This window comes from Leptinotarsa decemlineata, unplaced genomic scaffold, assembly GCF_025532065.1.
Source record: "Leptinotarsa decemlineata unplaced genomic scaffold, Ldec_3_MD MMD2_tig00026307_RagTag_RagTag, whole genome shotgun sequence".
Lineage (NCBI taxonomy): Eukaryota > Metazoa > Arthropoda > Insecta > Coleoptera > Chrysomelidae > Leptinotarsa > Leptinotarsa decemlineata.
In genome coordinates, this window is record NW_027412681.1 from 4,670,641 (window position 1) to 4,694,974 (window position 24,334).

At 34.9% G+C, this 24,334-nt stretch overlaps 1 protein-coding gene across 10 annotated transcripts in view; it reads right to left on the reverse strand.

Annotated features, from left to right (window-relative positions):
- Window positions 1–24,334, reverse strand: part of Rhp (GTP-Rho-binding protein rhophilin) — a 144,993-nt gene that overhangs the window by 28,803 nt on the left and 91,856 nt on the right. The window contains exon 1 of one of the 10 annotated variants that reach the window (XM_074180822.1): window positions 19,484–19,507. The exons of the other annotated variants lie outside the window; for them this stretch is intronic. Within the exon in view, the coding sequence (XP_074036923.1) occupies window positions 19,484–19,492 (9 nt within the window). The 5' untranslated portion in view covers window positions 19,493–19,507. Of the gene's footprint in view, window positions 1–19,483; window positions 19,508–24,334 lie in introns of those variants that run through there. 10 annotated transcript variants of the gene reach the window in all.

Here is a 24,334-nt window from a genome sequence, read left to right on the forward strand (position 1 = left end):
AATAGTTTCTTACTTGTCTGGAGTAATGTGGTGGCAGAAATATCTGCCACCGCAGTTGTCGGTTGATTGGTTAAACCACCAACACTGACATCAAAAACTTGGCAAGTTGACTTGGGTGTCACACCAATAGGTGGTTCCACTTATGTTTCGCTTGCGTTTACGCACCTTGCACCTTGCACCTTGCTTTTCTCCTTTTTTTGTAACTTAACGCAAAAATGCTCGGACAAGTCAATTTTGCTTTTGAGGGGGACACATTCAAGATGTATTTTTCTACCTGGCCTTCAACCCCCTAGCGAGGGTGAGTAACAACCCTAAAATTTTAAAATAAAAGTGGGGTCGAGTGATATATCATTTGAAAGGGCACAAAATTCTCTTTCTAATGATACCTAATTTATTGTATTTACTTGAATAGTTATAAAAAAAAGCAGGAACATTTACTCGATATTTTTGGTGTTAATGAAAATGCGGAAAAACGGCATTTTTATCACTACTACATTCCTCAATTTCTCTCGTGCGTTTTTTGGTTCAAATAACAACAGCAGATAAGTGTACAAAAAGAATTTAGGCAAACGTTCTTCGATTCAGTTTGGTTGCTTTCGAAATTATTAGAACTTTACTGTAAAAATGGTTTATTCCATTCCTGAACGAGTTGAAATTGTTAAACTTTATTATCAACCTAATAGTTGTGCTAGACTTACTGCTCGCCTCTTTAATAACAGTCATCCCGGGAAAAACGTGAATGATTCGTACGTTGCCAAGTTAGTCCAAAAGTTTGTCGATACCGGATCTGTCTGTAATGTGAAACACCAGCCACGGATACCGATCAGAAATGAAGCAGTGAAAGTCGCTGTTTTGGGACATGTTGAATTGGATCATACTCAAAGTACCCGTCAGCTTGCTGCAGCCTCAGGTGTCTCCCGTTCGTCCATAATACGGATATTAAAAGCCTATAAATTTCATCCGTACAAAATTAAATCAGTACAGGAACTCAATGAAGATGATCTTGATGGAAGGCTGCAATTTTGTGAACAACTGAGCCAGCTACTAATTGATGATCCGCACCTATCATTCAACACGTGCATTTCCAATGAGAGTACAATTTTTTTGAATGGAGCTGTGAGTAGGCATAATTGCCGTTACTGGGATGACAGTAACCCACACTTATTCCGAGAGGTCCATATCCAGTACCCTCAAAAAATCAATGTCTGGTGTGGCATATTAGGTAGTCATATCATAGGGCCACTTTTTATTCCTGGGAATTTAACTGGTGAGATCTACCTGAACATGCTTGAAGATACAATTGATCCTCTCATAACACAAATAATTGAAAATGACCAAAATCATAATGATGATCGGCTTCATTTCCAGCAAGATGGAGCACCTCCTCACTATGTTGCTCTGGTAAGAGAGTTTTTAGATGACCGGTTTCCTGGACGGTGGATTGGAAGGAGAGGCCCCATCGAATGGCCTGCCAGGTCACCTGATTTATCGCCTTTAGACTTTTTCCTTTGGGCACACTTGAAAAATAAATGTTTTGCTACGCAGCCCGAGTCCATAGAAGATATTCGCCAACGAATTACAGCAGAGTGCATACAACGGAAATCGTTGATTTTTAGTACATTTTAATTCAATATTCTTCTTTGTATCCAGTGAGGTGTCTATCTCTTTTGATTTAATGACTTGTTTATTGTATTGACATGTTTCAATTGTTTAAATGTAACATTATTTTCGACACGGCCAACCTCACTAACACTTTTTCCTGAAGATGATAATAAATTTTATCGAAATATTGGAATAACTTGTGTTATAAGAGTACACTTCTGTTCAGCTGATCACCCAAAGATAATTCCCAAGTTTTGTTCTTAACTAGTCAGCAAAAAATGTCCTTCAACTATATATAGATATATATATATATATATATATATATATATATATATATATATATATATATATATATATATATATATATATATATATATATACATATACATATACGTATGCACCTGCATATATACATACATATATACACATCTACATACATATACATATAATATGAGGTATCAATGTTGCATGATAAAGCAAACACTATAGATAGATAGATAGTTCTTTATTTCCAACAGGTGTAAGTAAACCCAATAACAGGAAATGTATAAACTGGATAAGTGTATATATATATATATATAAAAAGTTTCAAATGTGATAGAAATGTACATTCACATGTGTGTGGTAGCAGGATTAGATACTACAAAAGAGAAGAAAAAAAAAGTTACATATTGTAACCAAATGTCATAATAACATTAATTATAATAGATAATGGAGATATATTACTGTCACATGAACCGCATATCAGAACCACATATTATTGCAAATGATTGAAACAGGCGATCTCTTTAATATGTCTGTTCTAGCACGATCATAGTAAAATACTTTTGCGTGCCTACTAGTTAGTCAAGGTACAGTAAACGGAATTTTTGCTAGCAGGAATTCACAGCTTATGTTATCATGTACTAAATTATAAAGGAACGTTATTGTTAGAATGATACGTCTAGTATTCAGTGAGATGAAATTGCTTTCATTGAGAAGTATTGAGTAATCAATGGTACGGTCTGGGTGAATACATTTTTTTTTCAAATTTAAGTATTTTTAAAAACTTCCTTTGAACACGTTCTATGGAACTTATTTGGGTTGCATGATGAGGATACTATAATAATACCCCATTTTCTAATTTGCTGCGCATATAACAGTTGAATAGTAAAGTCAGAGTTGCTGGATCTGCAAATTCCCAACCATTCCTTAATATGAAGCCTAACATTTTATTAGCTGAAGACACGGTACTTTGAATATGAGGATTGAATGACATCTTTAGGTCAAATAATATGCCAAGGTCGCGCATTAGAGTCAAACGATTCAAGATTGTATTATTGATATTGTATGGAAACATCAATGCATTTTCTTTCTTCGAGAAGGTAACAGTTGAACATTTGTTGATATTCAACTCGAAGTGGTTTGTAGTACACCATACATGTACTGTGTTGACATCATACTTTAATGAAATGCAATCTTGAGTTGTGAAGATACTTTGATAAATTTTCAAGTCATCAGCATATAATAGAGTGGAGCATTGAAGATCCAGTGTGAGGTCATTAATGAACAGGAGGAATGAAAGAGGCCCAAGATTAGAACCCTGTGGTACTCCTGAAGTTGGTGTTATTATGAAAGAGCGATATTCTTGGAATTCGACATATTGCTGCCTATCGAAGAGACATGACTCACATAAAGACAATAGTTTAGAAGAGAATCCTAAAAAATCAAGCTCTCGCAGTAAAATTTTCAGGTCAATTCTATCGAAGGCTTTTTGTATATCCATATAAACAACATCTACTTGATCTCTCTGGTCCAAAATTTTACAGACATATTGATTTATACAAAAGAGATTTGTCCCACAGGACTTTTTATTTTCAAAAACCGTGTTGTTCAATAGATAACATACCCTTTGTTGCAATGTATATGTCTTTGCAGAGAATAATTTCGAAAAGTTTCGTAAAATTACATAACAAAGAAATTGGTCTATAATTTTTAATTTGTGTCGAATCACCTTTTTTGAGTATTGGTGAAATCCTTGCAAATTTCCACGTGTTAGGAAATGTGTTACTGACAATGATAATACAAATGATACAAGGAAAACTGATGGAAAAGGAAAAAATTGGTGGAAAGAGAGCGTAATAGTCGAAGAATAGGAGACATTGGATTGTTCAACTAATTCAAGATATTACCCAAAATAGGATGCAGTTTATATCCATAGCCTAGAGAGAACTTCGATTAGGAATCAAGTTCATAGACAGATTTCAAAATGTCATAGTTTTGATTCACATGTTTTGACTTGAATCTGTATTTATTGAAGATTGCTCTAATGTCTGAAAGAACTAGGTTTATTAGTTTTGGGCCAGAGTGTGATATAAATCTCTAAGTGCAAGATAATCTACAGCGAGGGACATTCGTTTTTTGATGAAGTTTGGCCCGGGTTTCACAATTATGATTTATATTGGGGGTAGGGTTATCATGTATCCATAATAAGCAGTGATAAGTATATAATTTCCTCACATCAAATGAGTCTGATTTTTTGTATAGTGCTACAATGGAGTATCTTTTTTACGATTGAAAATGATTTTCAGGATAGTATTTTGCATTACCTCTAGATTATGTAACAGGCTTATGCTGACGCCACCCCATATTATAATGCAATATCTCAGAACTGATTCTGCGAGTGAGTTATATTTCATTGTCAGTAGCATTTTATTGTTGAGATTTCCGAGTTGGTAGTTTTTATAAGATAATTAACTTAGTCTTCTAACAGTCTGATCTACATGTTCGTCCCATCGTAGATGTTGGTCTACAAATACGCCAAGATATTTCATGTTTTTCACCTTATCAACTACAGGACAGGTGCATATCATTGCGGGTTTGACATATAGCTTTGTGTATAGTAAGCTTATTCTTGGGAGGTTGATCTTTATTTGTGGGGGTACACGTAGCGTATTTAGTTTTAGCGATAATTAGGCTCAAAAGACTTGTGTTTAACCAATAGAAAACAGATGTGAGTCCCTTTTCAGCTCTTTTAAAGACGTCGTCCCACGTATCGCCTAGAAATGACAGAGCTGTATCGTCTGCATAAAATATAACGCTGCTTTGGATATTTTAAATTTTGTAAATGCCATTAATGTATATTAAGAACAAAATTGGGCCTAGTACAGTCCCCTGGGGGAAGCCCATGGTTATAGGTAGTGAATTACTATAAATATTGTTGATTTTAACAATCTGATTTCAGCCAGATAAGTAATTTTCAAAAATGTTAAGGGTGATTTTTCTAACTCCAATGATTTCCAAACGCCTCAGTATGATGATTGACAGTGTCAAAGGTGTTCGACAAATCTATAGATTCTATAGATGAACTAAATATGCTCACTCGGCAAAAAATATCATTTTCCGAGAATGACTTCCATCATCACACTTTCACATCAAAAATGCGTTAGCGATACAAATATTTTCTTTCTTTATCTTATCTGATATTTGCTTTGGTGCGTCAGCCCGAAATATGATATGCATAATATACGTTCATTCACCTGTTCCACAAACACAAACGAGTGATGTTAAAAAGCCATCAAAAGTCCATATACTCGGCTGAGTTCTACTCTATGAGCTCCAAGAAATGTGTAGAGATACTCGGAATGGAAGTATTTCGAAATGCACATTCAACCTACTAACACGACTTTCATACGAGCACCAAAAGTGTTACCGCGGACATTTCATTTTAAGTGTCTTATGCAATTATTGCTATGATTTTTCGTGTTTCAGGTTTCCTGGTTTCGCTGTCGCATTATGAGGCTTAGTTTTGGTTAGCTTCTGCCCTGTTGTAGTAGATTGATGAGGATAACTGCCATAATTCACAAAATGTCAAAAACGACATTAGTATATGATACATGGTACTTACACCTTAATAATAATTTGAGTGGATCCATTGAAAACAATACAGATAAAATTCCAGTGTCGGATAGATCTGAGTTGAGATTCTTGCCAAAAATTTTATATCGGTCAATTCGAAAGAACTTTTTCCAAAAGAATAAAAGTTCATAGAAGTCGTTATTTCAATGGGAAGACCATTTCAATATTTGCAACCATCTTTTGACAGAGAGGCACGAGTTCAACCATGATTATGACGTATTGCATTTGGAAGAGAAAGGTTCGAAACTCAACCTTTTGAAATGTTTAGAAGTCAATAAATGTTAAAATTCGGAATTGTTGCTCAATGATCAAATATAATCGAAATGTTCCCCTTTATTTAGTTTATTTTGCAACGAGGAAACTGGTGATTGGGATAGATCTTAAAAGTAGGTAAAATGAAGGCTCAGATAAAAATTGTATTCTCCAGTTTCATGACTTGTTCCTAGAAATGTTAATAGTTTAGGCAATGAATTCATCATGTAGAAATTTGTCAGGTATTAATAATAGTCTATAAAGAAACGGCCGGAATTGCTTCTAACAGCCTTGTGAGTCTGAAGGTGCTATTGTATAGCGAAACAGTTGAAGCGGTTTTGTAAAATTCAAGTAGAAATCTCACATTGAAGTATATTTTTTGAATATGTCCGATTCGAATTGAATTTAAGTTTAATTGATTTGTATTGTTTATGACAGAATGAAAGAAACATTCGATTTTGGGTCCAATAAATGGTTCCAAATATGGTCATTTATTAACGCTTCCAATTCATTCGTTTCGTAAGGTTTTCAGAAGTTTGACTATAGATTAACTTGCGGTTCCCCAATTAGTGCAAATATAAATAAATGGGACTAAAATACAGAGTGTCAGTTTGAAAACTTCCCACCCTTAATATCTTCCTTCCAGTCAACAAAATGATTAAGGGTGGCAAATTGACACCCTGTATGTATTTTACAGGTATAAAGTTTCTAATTTTGTATTTAATTCCACTGAAAGGATTTATTTTTTCCTAATGTTTATTCCATGACAATTTCTCATCAATGTAACCTGAAAATTTTGTTGTTTCTGTATATTGAATAATTTGAACATAATTAATGAAGTAAAGAAATGAGCTCAGGATGTCAAAAAACAGTAGGTAAAAATTACCGGGTAAAACTTAATTCACTGATATGTTAAAATATGTTTTTCCGTTAACCAGCTGGTCGCACCCCTACGAACTACAACCCTCAGAAGTCGAAACGTGTGCGAGCTAAGGACTAACGAGGTCGTATCTTTTAACCTGTGATTCTTAACACGGAGGGCATGATGGGTGTATAAACTGAAATTCGAAAAAAAATGAAAATTTGGCCAAAATTATCAGAATAATTTTTAAGATTACCTGGTAATTTCAATTTATTGTGAATTATCTAACTATCCATTGCGATATAGGTCAGAAGAAACCAACGCTTCATATATTCGACTCGATCAAACATAATCATCTATATGTCTTTCATTTAAAATTTATTTCAATAATTTCTCTTTCACTTCTCATTTCTTTCAGACTGTTTCAAAATCTGTTTCTCCCTTAACATGCTGTTTATGAACGACAACCCTCAAAAATGAAAACAACGAGGTCTTATCTCTTAAAGTGAGATTTCTACTAGAGTAACTAATTTATAGTTACTGGTATTCATAATTAATTATATTAAATAATTTATGATCTACTTTAGTTTTTCATGTCTAATTTAGCGATATGTTGAAACACTTATTTTAACATCTTTATCGTTCATCGAGTATCAGAAGAGTATCAGAATAAAAATATAGGAGTTTCGAAAACGTAACGAATATCTGTGAATATACAGGGTGTCCCTGGACTTCCTCTTTTCCTCTCGGGAATGTATAGATGGGGTCAAAATATCACCAGTACTTCATATAACTTTTTTTCCTAAAATCCTTCGTTACCAAGTAACGGGCCCCTCGAAGTTACAAAATGAAAAATGTTTTTCTTTGATAACTTTTCAAGTGAATATTCAAAATTATCCAAATTTTGGTAATTGACTAAACAAATGAATTCCTTCGATGAGCTTTCATGCAGGAGTCAGTTGTTTTGCTACAAAGTCAGGAACGGACTACCCCCGATGGTCCACACCCCAAAACTTTGAAATGACAGATATTTTTCAATATTTTTCAACAAATTAAGGTTACTTGGACAATTTTATGAATAAAAGTACTCGTGTGGAAAGTCGATCGGAGCAACGAGTCTTGATAAAAATGTAGTTTCACTCGACGACATCAAACCCGCTCGTCCACCATTATTTGAAATGAATAATTATCAAAGCAGAAATAATAATGATATGACCACCTTCTCTCTCTATACATTTTCTTAGTCTGCGAAGACACCCTCTCTGTACTTGAAATAGCATTACAGGGTCCTTTCGTATGGCTTCACAATGTAATGTTATTCTATTCAACAATGCATCTCTTGTGTGAATAGGTGTAGCGTAAACAAGGCTTTTTAGATGCCCCCACAGAAAGAAATCCAATGGATTTAAATCCGGAGACCGCGATGGCCATGAATATGGCCCACCTCTACCAATCCATCTATTGTGGAAAATATGGTTCAGATGGTCACGCACAATCAAACTAAAATGAGGAGGAGCGCCATCATGCATAAACCACATATCTCTTCGGGTTTGCAATGGAACATGTTCCAAAAGTCCATTCAAATCGTTTTGAATGAACTCCAAATAACGTACTCCATTCAATCGGTCCTGTAGAACGAATGGTCCTATAAGATGGTTTCCTATGATACCAGCCCAAACATTCACGTTGAATTTCCGTTGGTGTTTGGTTTGCAATATCCCATGGGGATTTTCTTCGGCCCATATATGGAGATTATGAGAGTTGATAACTCCATCTCTACTGATACCTGCTTCATCAGTGAATAAAACTCGATTAATAAAAGTCATATCCTCTCTTTGCCTATCCATGAACCAATTGGCATATTCCAGTCGTGCTGGAAAATCTTGAGGTGTCATGGCATGTACCTTCTGGATGTGAAATGGGTGGAGCAGTTGTTCCCTAATTATTCTATGAATAGTGGACTTGGATGTATGGAACTGTTCTGATAGATTTCTGATGCTCATTGAAGTATCATCAGCGACGGCTTCCAAAATATTTTCCTCCAATACAACGGTACGTACAGTCCTAGGAGCGCCCTCACCACCTCGTTTTGGCAAAACTGTACCTACAATAATATCGAAATAAAACAACGTGCTCAAATTAATTATCAATTATTACATACCTGTCTCCCTCAAGCTGCGATCGACACGCTCGAATGTTTCTCTTGACGGTACCGTTCGATTGGGAAAATGCTCGGAATACAGACGACGAGCTTCTGCAGCATTACAAAATGCTCGTCCATAAAATACATGCATATCTGCATATTCATTGAATGTAAACTGTTCGGCCATATCAAAAAAATTCAAAATATCCTATAGAATATTGACAATACAATGATAGTCATATGACAATGCACCACTCAACAAAACAAAATCGCATTCCAGTTTCTCATTTTTTATCAAAACTTTCTAAAAGGTTTTTTTGTCAACATCTGTGAAAGAAATGGAACATAATTATTCCCTGGATATTTTTCACCTGATCATGTGCAGCCGTTTTTGTAGTTCATTCGTTTGCTTTTTATTAGTATAGTAAATATTTTTTCCGATGTGCGTTTTTTCAGCTAAATTTAGATTCGTGTTAAAGAATTTCTCCCATAAAATTATAATTATCAGTGAAACTCCTCAACAGTTTAGCTGTGAAGAAGAATTTGAAACATTCGAATGTTGAGTTTCATGAGATTCAGATAACTGATCAACACGAAACGTGATTATTCCACACGTATAATGTACATACAAAATATGGAATGAATTCGATATTTCATAGTAGAGTAGCTTGTTAGTTTAAAAACACCACGAATCTACAGAACTTGATATTTCTTTTGAAAAAATATCTGCTATCACAATTGTGACTTAAACTTCCATATAGGTACTGTACTTTTTGTTTACGACTTCATTTTAGCATACTTTGTATTATTCCTGTTATAAATGTTGTTGAATTAACGTTATCATTATTATTTCTGCTTTGATAATTATTCATTTCAAATAATGGTGGACGAGCGGGTTTGATGTCGTCGAGTAGAACTACATTTTTATCAAGACTCGTTGCTCCGATCGACTTTCCACACGAGTACTTTTATTCATAAAATTGTCCAAGTAACCTTATTTTGTTGAAAAATATTGAAAAATATCTGTCATTTCAAAGTTTTGGGGTGTGGACCATCGGGGGTAGTCCGTTCCTGAATTTGTAGCAAAACAACTGACTCCTGCATGAAAGCTCATCGACGGAATTCATTTGTTTAGTCAATTACCAAAATTTGGATGATTTTGAATATTCACTTGAAAAGTTATCAAAGAAAAACATTTTTCATTTTGTAACTTCGAGGGCCCGTAACTTGGTTACGAAGACTTTTAGGAAAAAAAGTTATATGAAGTACTGGTGATATTTTGACTCCATCTATACATTCCCGAGAGGAAAAGAGGAAGTCCAGGGACACCCTGTATAATTCAGTGTGAAAATAGAAGATTGTTTGCACATGATTTTTAAATTTTGGGAAAATCTATCAAAAACAATAGAGACATAATTTCAATATTGGATAAATTACGAGTATATAACTTCCATGAAAATGAAAGATCGTAGAAGTAGTTTTGACCGTCAAGACCCATTAAATATTGGTAATCAATCTTTTTAAGAAGACCATGAGTTCAATCATGAGTATAATGTATTGCATTTGGAAAAGAAAAATATTTTGGAGTACTTGGAAAACAATAGATTGAAGAATTCACAACTCAGTGAAAAACAATCTTCAGCATGGGTGTTTCATTATAAAAAATTCTCATTAGATATTTGATTATCATTTGTATTCTTCAACGTATCCTTTACTTTTTTTCGTGGTACAACACAAATATAGAAACTTGTGATTTATTCTTCGATAGTAAAATTGTTCATCTTGTAATTGAAAAATATGAAATATTGTAATGAATATTCGTTCTATATGGATATTGAGATGAATATTCAAATGGAATCTAATTAATAAACACCTCTGATTTGAGTATGATGTTTCTATTACTCTAAACATGAATACATGAAACAGGAAACGGGAATCGAGGTACAAACATACAGGGAGTTCCAACAAAAACTTGGACCCCTTGTAAGTCAGACACGAATGTGTGATCGAAAATTCAATAGGATACAACGATTTTCATTTCTAGAGGGACTAATTCTTATATGGAAATCATTCCTGAAACTTCACCCTCCTGCCGTCAGCAACTACCCCCCTATTTTTTTCAATTGCATGGGAGGGTCGAGTGATACATCATTTGAAAGGTCCCTCTATTACTTCTGTAATTTTTTTCGAAATTGGGGCATTCGTTATTGAGAAATTGAATGTTGAACGTTTTATTTAATGAAAAACAGAAAATTCGCTGTCGCTCATTTTATTGAGCAAATCAACAAAAGTTATATCGATGGTAACACAATCAATGGATAAAGTGTTCAAAAAACCTCCATCTATTTTCATACAATAATATAGTCTACTTTCGAAAGCGTTCCTTCTGAATTTGTACAATTCATTCAATTAGTAGTAAACGTTTTGAAATGGACGACATTGTTAGTTTTTACTGCACTGGTAGTTTTTGTTGAATCTAGTTGTCGCAGAACGAAAAGTAGATAGTTGGCCATTGTCACTTTTTCATGAATTTTTATTCAGTCATCTTTGTTCACTGTGTTCCAATATGGTTCATCCTATTGAAGAAAGAATAGAAATTGTTGCAACTTATTATCGAAATAATGAATGTGCTAACGCTGCTGCAAGAATTTATAATACGAATCATCCAGACCACAACTTGAGCCATCAATACGTTAAACAGTTAATGGATGAGTTTCGAACTTCAAGTTCTGTTCACAACAGAAAACATGAAGTAGGTATCCCGTCCTGTCAGAAATGACGGAGTTGAAGTTGCAGTTTTAGGGCATGTACAAATGGATAATCGACAGTCTATCATACAAGTAGCTAGAGCGTCTGTTGTATGAGCTACTTATGTTTTTTGGATTTTGGAAGCCTACAAATTCCATTCTTTCAAAATAAGGCTAGTTAAGGAACTGAACGAAGATGATACTGATCGTCAACTTCAGTTTTGTGAGGTGTTCAGCGAGAAATTGAGCAATAACCCAAACGTATTATATAATACATGTTTTTAGAATAAAGTTCTTTCATGTTAAATGGTGAAGCGAATAGACATAATTGTCGGTACTGGAACGATGTGAATCCTCATTTAGTGATGGAGACACATTCACAAACTCCACAAATTTGAATGTCTGGGCCATTCTTCATCGTAAGTAGTCTCAATGGAGACACATACTTGAATCTATTATAATACAGTGTAGATCCTATGATTACACAAATTTTAGAAAATGTGAAAATTTAGTAAAAAATGAAATAACATTTCAGCAGAATGCTGCACCCCATTTTGATGTTCAGGTGAGACAGTTTTTGGACAAACATTTTCTAATGCGGTGGATCGGTAGAAGGGGTCCAGTGGAAAAGCCAACTAGATCACCTGATCTCACACTGATGGATTTCTTTCTGTGGGGACACCTACTGAGCTCACGAACCTAGAAGACTTGCGACAGAAAATTGTTCGGGAATTCCGATTGCATTGAAAAATGCACGGAACGCTTTCGAGAGTAGACTGTATTATTGTATGGAACTAGGTGGAGGTCATTTTGAACAATTCATTCGTTGATTTGTTTCCACTGATATTATTTGTTTTTGATTTCGTCATTAAAATGAACGACATCGAATTTTCTGTTTTTTTTTTTAATGAAACGTTCAACATCCAATTTCTCAATAGCGAATGAACCAACTTCGAAAAAAATTACAGAGGTAATAGAAGGATCAAAGATTTTTCAAATGATGTGGTGAAGTTTCGGGAATGATTTCCATATCAGATTTAGTCCCCTAGAAATAAAAATTGACATGTCCTTTGAAATTTTCGTCCGTTTCTGAGTTACAGTGAGGGTCAAGTTTACCTTGTAACGCCCTGTATAAAAAGTGAATATCCTGAATTTTGTTTTGAAAGTATTTTTATGAAAAGTGCAATACAAGTTAATACACACATACTGTTCAAATCATCGTCATAATTCACATGGTTGATTACAGTTCAATGATGGTAATAACATCATCACAAACACTGATGTTAATATAGTCATTATCTAGTGATATCGTTCATAAGTAGCAACATTTTTGTTAATGAAAATCCCAAGATTGTGCATCTAATTCTTCCGATACGAGGACATTTTTTTGTGTCACAGGAATGTTAATTCCGTTTGAGTAAAGAAGAATCGGAACAACCGGTTTCCAAATACGGGCTTGCCTCAGAGATTATTAAATAAATGCAAATACTAATTTCCCGAGGCTATAGGTTATTGCCACACCAGAAACTTCGAATTCATGAATGTGGCTTTTACTGTTCGCCAACAAATCGAATGAATATAAAAATAAGGTGTGTTGTGAGAAGATTAGTGTTTGGAGACATTTTTTTTTTATTGCTTTTTCAATATTTTAATGAAATACTTCTGAAAAAAGGAAGGAAAATTTGAATGACAATTGATATTTAATTGTACTCAATTTTAAAATGGAGAATATTTCTCCTGACGAAAATCAAGTAGTTTTCATGAAAGAGCTCTAAAAAAACGCATTTTAAACTCATCATTTCAACCTTTTTCTTTAAAAAATTATTCGAATACTTAAAAAAGAGAAAATGAAATAATGCATTCAACATTTAAAGGGATTCGTTTCTATTTCACCATTTGGCAACATCGGTTATAGCTAATAAAGGACAATGAATCTGTTACCTGTATGAGACAAACAAAGATGACATATTTCAGAGGCGTGCTGTTCTGTTTACTCATGTTCCGGGTTCCGAGACATTCTGTGACATATGACATTTTGTGCACCTAACCTATCTTCCGCTATATAAATAAATAACAAAACAACTGTTGTTTATGTGGCTTGTGGAGGTGGTATTGAACTATAATTTATATTTTGCCTTATTTGTTGATTTATAAAGATAATTTTCCATTTTTAAAGTAGAATATGTAGGTACGTATAAATTATTTCAACTTGATATAGGCGCTGTTGCCAATATGTGAATTAGAAACAAATCCCTTTAAAAATCAAAACCCAACATTTGAAACATCAATTTGAATACTTTTCGAAGTGAATTTGAAACACTCATGAATTAAACTCAACTTCATTTTGTTCAAACTTACGTTTGCTGTAATAACCAAAAATGAGGAACATTCCCCATTGCATGAAAGTAAATATCAGAAAGTTTCGATAACAAATATGTTTGATCAATTTTAAGATTGATAATTGTACTCAATTTTGAAATTGTATGAAAGTAAATATTATAAATTTTCGAAAACCAATGTGTTTTTGTTAGTGACAAATGAGCAAAAACCATTCAAGAATTTCAATATACTGAAGGATATTCAGGAATCATATAAGGCACTGAATCAGTTATGAGTGTATCAAGATCATTGGTACGGAAACATAGCTGGGAGTGAATCAACAAAAAATATAAAGAATACTGAAACAATATACCTGGAAAATACACGATGAACTTTCGGATAGGTTCGTGTGCATTCGTGTGAATTCGTTAACAATACTTTTGCACTTCACGAAAGTAATAACGGTCCAAAAACCGACCCTTGAGGCACTCCATGGTTCAATTTTGAGGTTTCGAAACTGGCCTATTGCATGAGACCATAATCGTTCTCTACTTCAGATAGAGTTCAATACAATTCATAATTTGTTTCGGAAATTCCAAACTTGATAGTTTTTTTTTTGTAAAATCTCACAGATATCAGTATTTTATAGTAATAGTTTATCGAAATGTCCGCGAACATAACTGGATTTTCTCACAATTCAAACTGTGGCAAATAATGCATTTGTAACAAGAACAGTAACGGTATAGAAACCGATCCCTGAGGCACTCAAAGCTTTACTTTTTGAGGTTTTGAAACTGACCACATCCTATATGATTCAAGATGTTTCGGAAATTCCAAACTTGAAAGTTTTCTCATCAAAGTATCACAGCTGAAGGTATTTCTGAGATTACCTGAATGATTTTTGTGGAGGTACTGTATTCAGTAGTATTAGCAGTTTTCATTGAACTTGCGTTCATATAAATTGCGTAACAACTAACTGATTAATCCGAATGGATATCAATGAAATAAACCGGTACTGGTATTACAACTTCACTGCAATGACATTATCGTTGATTCATTTCGAACATTAACGACAAAAATATCATGTTCTTAGCGGCTATTTGAACATTGGAGCAGAATAAATATCGTTCTGAATGTTCGGAACATATATGGTAGATGTGTAAGCGAAGTCGTAACTGGATTCCATGCTGCTTTGGAATCTCAAAGTTTCTATTTATATTTATTTGGGCATAAATATATTATTATCTGAAATTATTGTACAACAACGATAATCATAAAAACAACAATAAAAATTAATTGGCGCTCCGGGGCGACTTCATTGATTCCAGTGGCGCATTTGCTTTTTCAGCTGCAAGAAATCCCGGAAAAACCTGCAGCACCACATCATCTGAAGATCTTGATCTGCCAATGTCCTCTTCCTCATAAAACAAAATGTAGGGTGTCTCCAGAGGCTCCAATAGCTTCAATATATCGTCAGAACACTTCGTGACACGACTATCGTCAAACCTAAGCCAGTCCGTTTCATCTTTGACCAAGGCGTAATAATGACCAAGGCGTAATAATGACCAAGGCGTAATAATGACCAAGGCGTAATAATGATCAAGGCGTAATAATGACCAAGGCGTAATAATGACCAAGGCGTAATAATGACCAAGGCGTAATAATGACCAAATTCAACGCCAGAACCACAGTGAACAATGACTGCATGAATATTATAATAGTGATCTGCTAGATTGAAGTTTTAATTCATTTAGAACCTTCGTAAGAGGTTGAGTCTTGTTTGAAGATCATCAGTGTTATTATTAGATTGACTGGTGCCTCAGCTATACTTGCTTCCTTATAACAGTCAATTAGTTTGGCGCATGTTTGGCAATACAGCCAATTATTTATCACCAGTTAAAAATTCAATTTTCAGATGATTTAACAATAAGCTTTGCACGGACTGGTGCAAGTGTAAGAAAAGCTAGGTGAAGTTCCAGAAATTCACATGAGTGTTTGCTACCTCTTGAACATTCACTACAAAGTAAACAAGTGAGGATTTTTCCAGCAAAAGATTTACAAATACAAGACGAGATGGACTGTACGGAATCATTCAATCCAGAACGGTCAGGAGTATCGATTTTGCTATTCTTATAGAGACAATAATGCAAACAATTCTATTCGTGATTGGTGTAAAAGAAACCAGTATCATGTGTCTGAAGAAAATAGAGGTAAGGAGTTCTCGGTGTTCATAAATATGCACAGACACTGTAAAAAAGCCTCAAGAGACACGCAGAGTGGTGACTGTGCAAAAGTGACGATTTACGTTGGATTTAGATCACTTTTGATTATATTCATTTAGAAAAATGTGTTTAGTGTGGTGTGATGTGGAAAGATGTAATATTCTACTTCAAAGTTGACTTTATACCAGGAGGTATTAAATTTTAAACAGCCTTCTTTTAAAACAATAAAAAAATAGAATAACACAGGTATTTTTTCACCAAATCACCTCCATATTTCATTTCACCTTCTTTGGCTCTTTTAAATTCAATAATCAACATTTCACATATGAAAAACTAGATTCAATAATGGATTCGCTTTCTGGTAGCATATCTCAATTTTAGGGTTATATTCTAGTGACATTTCGGAAAAAAGTGGTTGTACCGATTGCAATGAAAAATGTTAATTAAATTATGATACTTTGCTGTACGAGTGTAGAATGAAACAAAAAGTTGAGGAAAACAGACAAAATCGTTAGTTGTTATTTTAGGGAAAGGTTTTGAGTGTCTACTTCTTCATTTATGGAAAATTCCTAATTTTTTTTCCGTATACAGATGGAGAAGTAGAAAGCCAAAACCTTTCTTTCCCAAAAATAAATCTCTCCCAAAAATATACCACCTTTCAATTCAAACAAGATTCCTATGGCTGGGATTCAATCAAATAAGCGATTTAATGTCATTATGTATAGTATATGCGAAATCAACTCGGCATCAAAATCAAATAGTTACCGAACGTCGGCAGTTTCTTTGTATGGCACAGGCGGCGTGATATAATACGAGGTATAATCATTTTTTTATGTGGGAGGTACTATATGGTATTAACGAGTAAATTTACCAGACCCGGTACATTAGTCTTTTAGTTAGCGGTTCGTATGACTATATTGTCATCGATGACATCAGTTGATTCAACTCATCCATGACAGAAAGTTGTAATTTCATTAATGAATTGGATGATTCATCTCAGAACGGTAACCATATTCGTGCTGAAGAGACAATAAGGCAAGTGACTCATTCCGAAACATCAGATGTCCAACAGTGAGGATACGAGTGTAACATGTAAGTGAAATTTTACTTCTTCCATTTGCAAAATTGTGTAGTAATCCTGTGACTGATATCTGATTCAATTCAATAGCGGACGTTTCGAATACAAACTGAATAGAAAAAAGGTTTTTTTGTATATTCCAGTGCCCATATGAAATTAGTTATTTGGAAAGTATTTTCATCACGTAATTAGGAATCACACGTTAAAAGGTAAGACCTCGTAGGTCCTTAGCTCGCACAAGTTTCTCAACTCGTCGTTCGTATGGGGTTGACAGCTGATTAACGGAAAAACAGAATTTAAAGTTCATATGAGAGTGACTGTTTCGAATAAACTAGACATCTTTGTACAGGGTTTATCTTAATATCAATTGCTTCCTTCCTTTCTTTGGAAGATTCCAATATTGTTTTTTAATATGAAACTGGATGAAATAAAAAGCCAGAACTTTCCGTTCCCAAAAGAATCCAGTTTGACTATTGAAATAAACGCCAATGCCATTGGCGTTTAGGCCAAGTATTATTAATAAAGCTCTATCAACGAGTGCAAATGTGACATCTCCTTTGTCCTCCACACAATATAATATTCCTATAGTCAATTCACAATTCCAAACTGATGAACTTACACCACATATATCCGAGTTGGTAGAAATAGATCAAGTATATATGATACCAGATTCACAAAGATCACGAAAATCAGAACGGCGAGTGCTATTAGAAAATATATTTATGACAGACTTCGAAATGGACCCCTGTGTAGAGGGACGATCAAATGAAAATATTCTTTTTTTTGCTGAGACGAAACAAAAACACTACAGGAAAATCCCTAAAGCGCTCCAACAGCGGTGTCTAGCGAAAGTAGCGATTCACATGGGATTTAACTAATTACCGATATTGAATCCATTTGAAAAAACATTCTCAGGAAGTTTTTCCACATAAACGCAATTCTCCAAATAGAAGAGTTCCTAAACAGAGAAGTTCAAGGTGTACTGAGTTGAACCTCAAAACGATGAGCAGCCACAGTCCATCTTGTATTTCTGATATGTACCGCTCTTGGTGAAATCAAATGTACCAAGTCACTTCAACACTTACCGTGAAAGTATCTATAGAAGAGAGACAAATCTCCAAGTTATCTTCGATATTCCAGACTATCAAGGTTGCAAGTGATGTTCGCACCTCCAATCAGTCGGTTGGCTCTTTTCTGGATGGAATCCAGTAGCTTTAGGGTATGCTTTAAAACAGGGTTGGAGACAATATGGATCCCTGGGGAACACCAGCCTTGATGCTATTCGAAAGATATCCATCGACAGCCACTTGCAGAAAACGTTCGTTCAAGATGCTAAAGAGTCATACACAGAAATGATCCAACAAGCCATAGCATCAAAGTTTGCCCAGCAAACCCTCATGCACATATGGTCAAAGGCCTTAGAAATATCAAGCGCGTCATCTCTTGATCTTTGCTCCCGAAATCCCATATTGTGCAATATGTCACCCACATAGTTCATTTTTGTTTAACCCATAGTGTATTTCCAGCGATGTGGGGGAGAACAGTGGTGAGATTATTGCCCAAAAAAACCAATCTAACTGAATATAAGGATGTGCGTGTAATTAGTGTCTTACCCACTTTGAAGTATCAATTGAAGAACAGCTGAGAAATCATCTCTCTCGGTTTTCTCCACTTCCGGAAGTACAATACAGAATAAGTCTCAGTAATGAACGTCTTCTCCAGCATCTTAATAGATATTTGAACAATCCCAATTTTTTTATGTATCACTTTCTTTTTGTCCTAGCTTAGGTAGAATCTTTTTGAGGTTGAGTGGAAGAACAAGTCAGTAGCACTTGTGCTAACTGAGTTGAACTTCGCCTTTTGTTGTGTCAGCTCTGTAATTTATTTAAATAATTGTATGTAACTACAGCTGGGAAACAATGAAGACGATTATTAGCATTATACTGATGATCGCTCAAGATGTTAAGGCCTTCCAAATATTCCAGGATATGGTGGTTTATGGCTTTCTTCATGATTTTTGATAGTACTGATAGCAAAGAGACTAGTCTATATTATTTTTGTAACATGTAACATTCAAAAATGTTTCAGAGATATTGTTACACCAACATACGAGTATGTGCTACTCTCTCGGTGATTCTTTCGATATTAACCCTGATTTAAAATACTTCAATCTGATATACTTGTACTTATGTAACTTACTCACTCACAAAAATGGTGTTGCAATGCGAATACTGCTATAATTTTTGCGTCTATCTAGGGTATATCAAAACTGAAACAGGTGGGATGATTTCCCACTAACATCACCATAATCCGTTATGCAAAAAATATTTTTCGTGTGAGAACTTCCACACGAATACTGACCTGGAGCATCAAAGATGCACGCACACGATAAACAGTTACACACATTCGAAGAAGTAATAACACTAGGCCGCATAAGGCTATTGATTTTTCTGGTGCGTGCACATCGCATTCATCATCCACCTCTTGTTTTCCAATTAACTCCGAACATGAATTATTAATCGGCAACGCGAGTATTTCCTGCTGTTTTAATTGATAAATCGCCGATTCACAAGAGTACTCGAAGTTATTTTTCTGGAACGTTCTTCTCATGAGTTACCTGAGAAACGGGGCTCAGCAATGGTCGATATGGGTTTTTACTGTTGGTTTTGATTTGATGGATGAGAGGTTCGAAATGAATTATTTATTCGAATTCATGTTTCATGCTGGTGTTACCGGAGTAATTGATTGAGTTTGCGTATACTCCTCCGTTTTGATTTAGTGGAATACTATTATTCTTCGTACAGGCATCTGAAGATAAGTAAAATTCATATGAGAAACATTCCAATGTGAATACACATCAGTTTTTCAGACCTGAGTGTATACAGTCTTGCGATTCGCAAAGAATACTATTCTGAGACTTCAACGAAATCAGAGGGTCAATAATTCTACAGGAAGCGGCTGGCGTAAGAATTTTAGGACCCAGTGACACCTACAGCCTGATGACAATTGAGGAACTAGCCAAACGTCACACCCATGCTTAATCCCTAAAGAGATAGGATGGAATCAGAGGATGCAATTTTGCCAGGATCACCCCGTGCGACCCTAGAAAGCTGGCGCCGAAGAAATATCTGGCGATGACCAGGAAAAATCTACGCAGGATTTCTAACTGGCCACTGTACATTAAGGAAACACCTACATGATATGGGGGTAGTGGACACATCTCTATGCAGGTTGTGTGAACAGGAAGATGCAATTGTCAGACATGTCCTATGCGAGTGTCCGGATTCATCGTCAATAAGAGAGCGTGTGTTCGGCGAGTCTTGGCCTACATCTGCCGATATCAAGGAGATATCACCCAGTGACCTGTCTACTTTCCTGGAAAGGGCAGGATGGACGATGACCTAGGAGGATAACTTCTTGGGAGGATAACTCCTTGGGAGGATGTACAATGGATCACATGTGGCCTAAGTGCTGCTACACTCACCCTCCCTACTCTCTAGGTACATATACTCCTACAGTTGCACTTGAGGCACTGACGAATCAAAAAGTGATATCAAAAATCCTCTGGGTATGTCGCAATAAACTGAGAAAACTGGCAAACTGAACTAGCTTGACTCTTTTCATTCTTCTACTACTTGGGAGCCGCGCAACTTATCCAAATCTCCTAAAAACACTGCAACCTCATACATTCTTTACGTCTCATAGGTCTCTTGCTGGAGGTATGTCATATTCTTTTCGAAAATTCTGAGTTGTCTATGAATTAATGGAGAAAAGAGAAATGAAACTTTCTATGTTTTTACCGCTTTCATTTGTAACTAACGTTACTGCAATTTCGTCCTATACGGACATTTTCAAACTTATACAATAAACTAAGAATTGTTCATAACATTAGCCCTTATAATATACCACCCCTGCAGGTACTAATAGAGGTACTTGGCTTGATTGAGTAACTGAATTTACAGTTTACAATGCAGATGTGCCAATTCAAAAACCAGTGAGTAAACTAAATCGATTTGATCATTTAAAGGTTGCACCCGCAATGTTTATGCTTGTGAATTTCCAAGGATTCTAAAAAAATAAAATAATGTAATATAATAAAATAAAATAATTGAGTTTGTAACTCTTCCTTGCATAGTGCAAAATTTCCGTATCGTTTATATTCGGTAACTTGTGGTTGCATGCCAAGGAATGTTTTGAGAACGTCGTATCATTTTCTGAAGTACCTTTCATGTTAAGCATACCGTTTTTGGAAATTTCGGCCATATTCTCCCACATAAACACTATTACACTCTAGACACTTAAGCTTATAAACTCCAGATTTCTCCAACTTGTCCACCTTATCTTTGGCATTGAAAAGGAAATAAGATAACCTGGCATGTGGTCTGAATGCCACTTCCACATTGTTTTTTCTGAAGAAACCCGCAATTATCTCTGTTCTTTTTCCAAAATATTGTAGAGTTACCCATTTCTTGATTCCTGATTGTTTGACCTGGGCGTATATTAATCTGTAAGTGAAATTTCGGATTTGTTTCCTGACTAACTTCTGGATAGTATCTGCGTGGAAACCATTATTATGACCTAGCTATTATGAACTAGCTATTATGACATAGCTATTATGAACTAGCTATTATGATCTAGCTATTATGACCTAGCTATTATGACCCTAGCTAGATTGTTCACAGGCGAAGGCAGTGAGAATACTCTGTGCAACATTGAATTGTAGGCTGCTAATTTATGACTGTCTGGATGGAAAGAATCGCTTGGTACGGTGATGTCTGTATAGCTAGGTTTTCAGAAAACATTGAACTCAAATTCATTCTGATTGTGTGTGATGGTCAGATCTCAAAAATTAATCTGTTTCTCTATCTCTATTTCGAGTGTGGACTGAATGTTGCTATTGAGATTATTTATGAATGTCATAAATTGATTCAGCTGTCGTGTAATACCTCTGAAACAGGCGAGAATATCGTCTACATATCTGTACCAAAAATGAATATGATTTTTACCCAGGTCGGAATTTACTATAGTGGTCTCCAAGATGTTCATAAGTATGTCTGCTAAATGTGGACTAAGGGGTGAGTCCATTGGTAAACCTGAATCCTGTTTATAAAATTTGTTGTTGAACTGTAGGTTGCTCTGACTCACACATCGAAAGCTGTTGAAACTTCAAAGAAAGTTATGGTCTACTTTGGCTTGATCTAATATGTCTAAAACGAGGGGCTTATACTCGTTGTACGGTATATTGGAGAACATACTCCTTACATCGAATGAAACTACAATTGAATTATGTGGCGTGGTTTGGTTCCTTATGTTTTTTACTAAAGTCAGTGAATTTTTTTTAATGCTGTGAGGTGGGTCGAAATTGGTAATATTTTTGTTAAGACGTATTCCTAGTTCTCTTACCGGAATATTTATATACGAAACTACCGGTCTTATGGGGTTATCCGCTTTATGTGTCATCAAGAATGACTGAAGTTTTGGTCATCTCGAGCCCGAGAGTATTTTTTTCTGGGTTCATGTGGATTCATATTATGCTCATGTAACCGATTCAGATACTTTATTTCACATTCAAATTTCAAGTTACAGATATAAAGATTCATCTTTTTCTTTCAAGGTGGTGGAACTCACGTTTCGAAAAAGAAATTTCATTAATAAAAACCCCCTTGGGATACATCTAGGACGTCTTTTTCAGTGCTCATTTTCTGCGTACATTCGCAATATCTCTCAAAATAATATTTTTTGTATAACACTTTTTTCTGAATGAAAAACACTGAAAGACATATTCATTCCAAACAGCCCAAATTGAAATAGGGACTGTTTTGAATTTCCAATTGCTTTAATCTGACCAAGTTTTGGTTCGATTCACATTTGAAATCTCACAAAATAATTATCATACCTTGAAATTTTATTAAGGCCAACTACAAGGGAGCCGAATGTTCTTATGTTTCCATGTTATTCCCAGTGACAAGAAGATAGAAGTTGAACCTCTGGCACAGAGTGAATGCAAAACAAGCACTTTTCTCAGCCAGAACTGCAACACTCTCATAAACGCGCGTTCCACTAACCAAGTTTTGGAAGTATTCACAATGTTTGAGAGTGAAAACTATTCTCAAACTTAATTTGAAATGATTTTATTTTCCGAACCCCATAGATTAACTTTTGCTATTATTATATTTTGATTTTTTGTTAGCATAGTTGGGTTATCTATCACAGATATACTTACAATCCGAATACATTCATTCTCCCACCGGTTGATTCCCTGTTGCTTACCTGAAACAAAGAAGAACCTGATATATTCGGAAGGAAGCGAATCTTAATCACTAACAGTATCATGACCGTTATATCCTAATTTTTGCATTTCTCGTATATATTTTTCATCAGTGCGGAAACCACTATAATTAACTATGATCAAGAGCAATTAGTAACAGGTCGATCATGTTTGTTATTAGCATTCAATTTCGTATAGGTGTTCCGACAACATAACATTAATGATGGGAATTTCTCGGATTAGGTTTGTTTACAGGAAACTTTTTTGTGTACTGTTAGTCATATCTCCGACATTACGTCATGAGGTTAATAATATGCAGGTGTTTACCGTATTGTATTTGTGAAAAAAAAGAGTGAATTCAAGTCACCTTCATGAATTCTTCAGATGAATTAACGTACACTATGATTCACGAACTGTGCAAAAAATGAAAAGTTTTTCCAAGAATGGGGTATCTACTCCATTAGATTCAAGGTCAACAGAGGCTGCCCCCAAGGTGGGGTACTATCTCCCCTTTGTGATCGCTCCTGTTGTATATATAATAATAATAATAATAATTCTTTATTGGTGTGATGACATTAAAAATGTTAACACAAGTCAGGAAAGGATAAAGACATAAAAATGGTAATATACATATATATAGAAAAACTAGTTAAAAAGAATGAACTGTTCCTGAAAGAAGTTACACAAAGAGAAGAAGAATGGAATTCTATTATCAAAAAACAAGAAGAATTAATTAAATCTTCACAAAATGAAATTATTGAACTGAGAAGAAAGCTTGAGTTTGCTACTAATAAAGCAACAGCAACTAGGTATTCTCAAACTGATGAAATAAGGAAATCTGCTCATTCTGTCTCTACCCAAACTACTAATACCATCCCCAAAGGAAGAAACAATCAAACAGTAGTAAAAGAGAGAATAAAAGAAGATCTTAGTAGTAACAATTG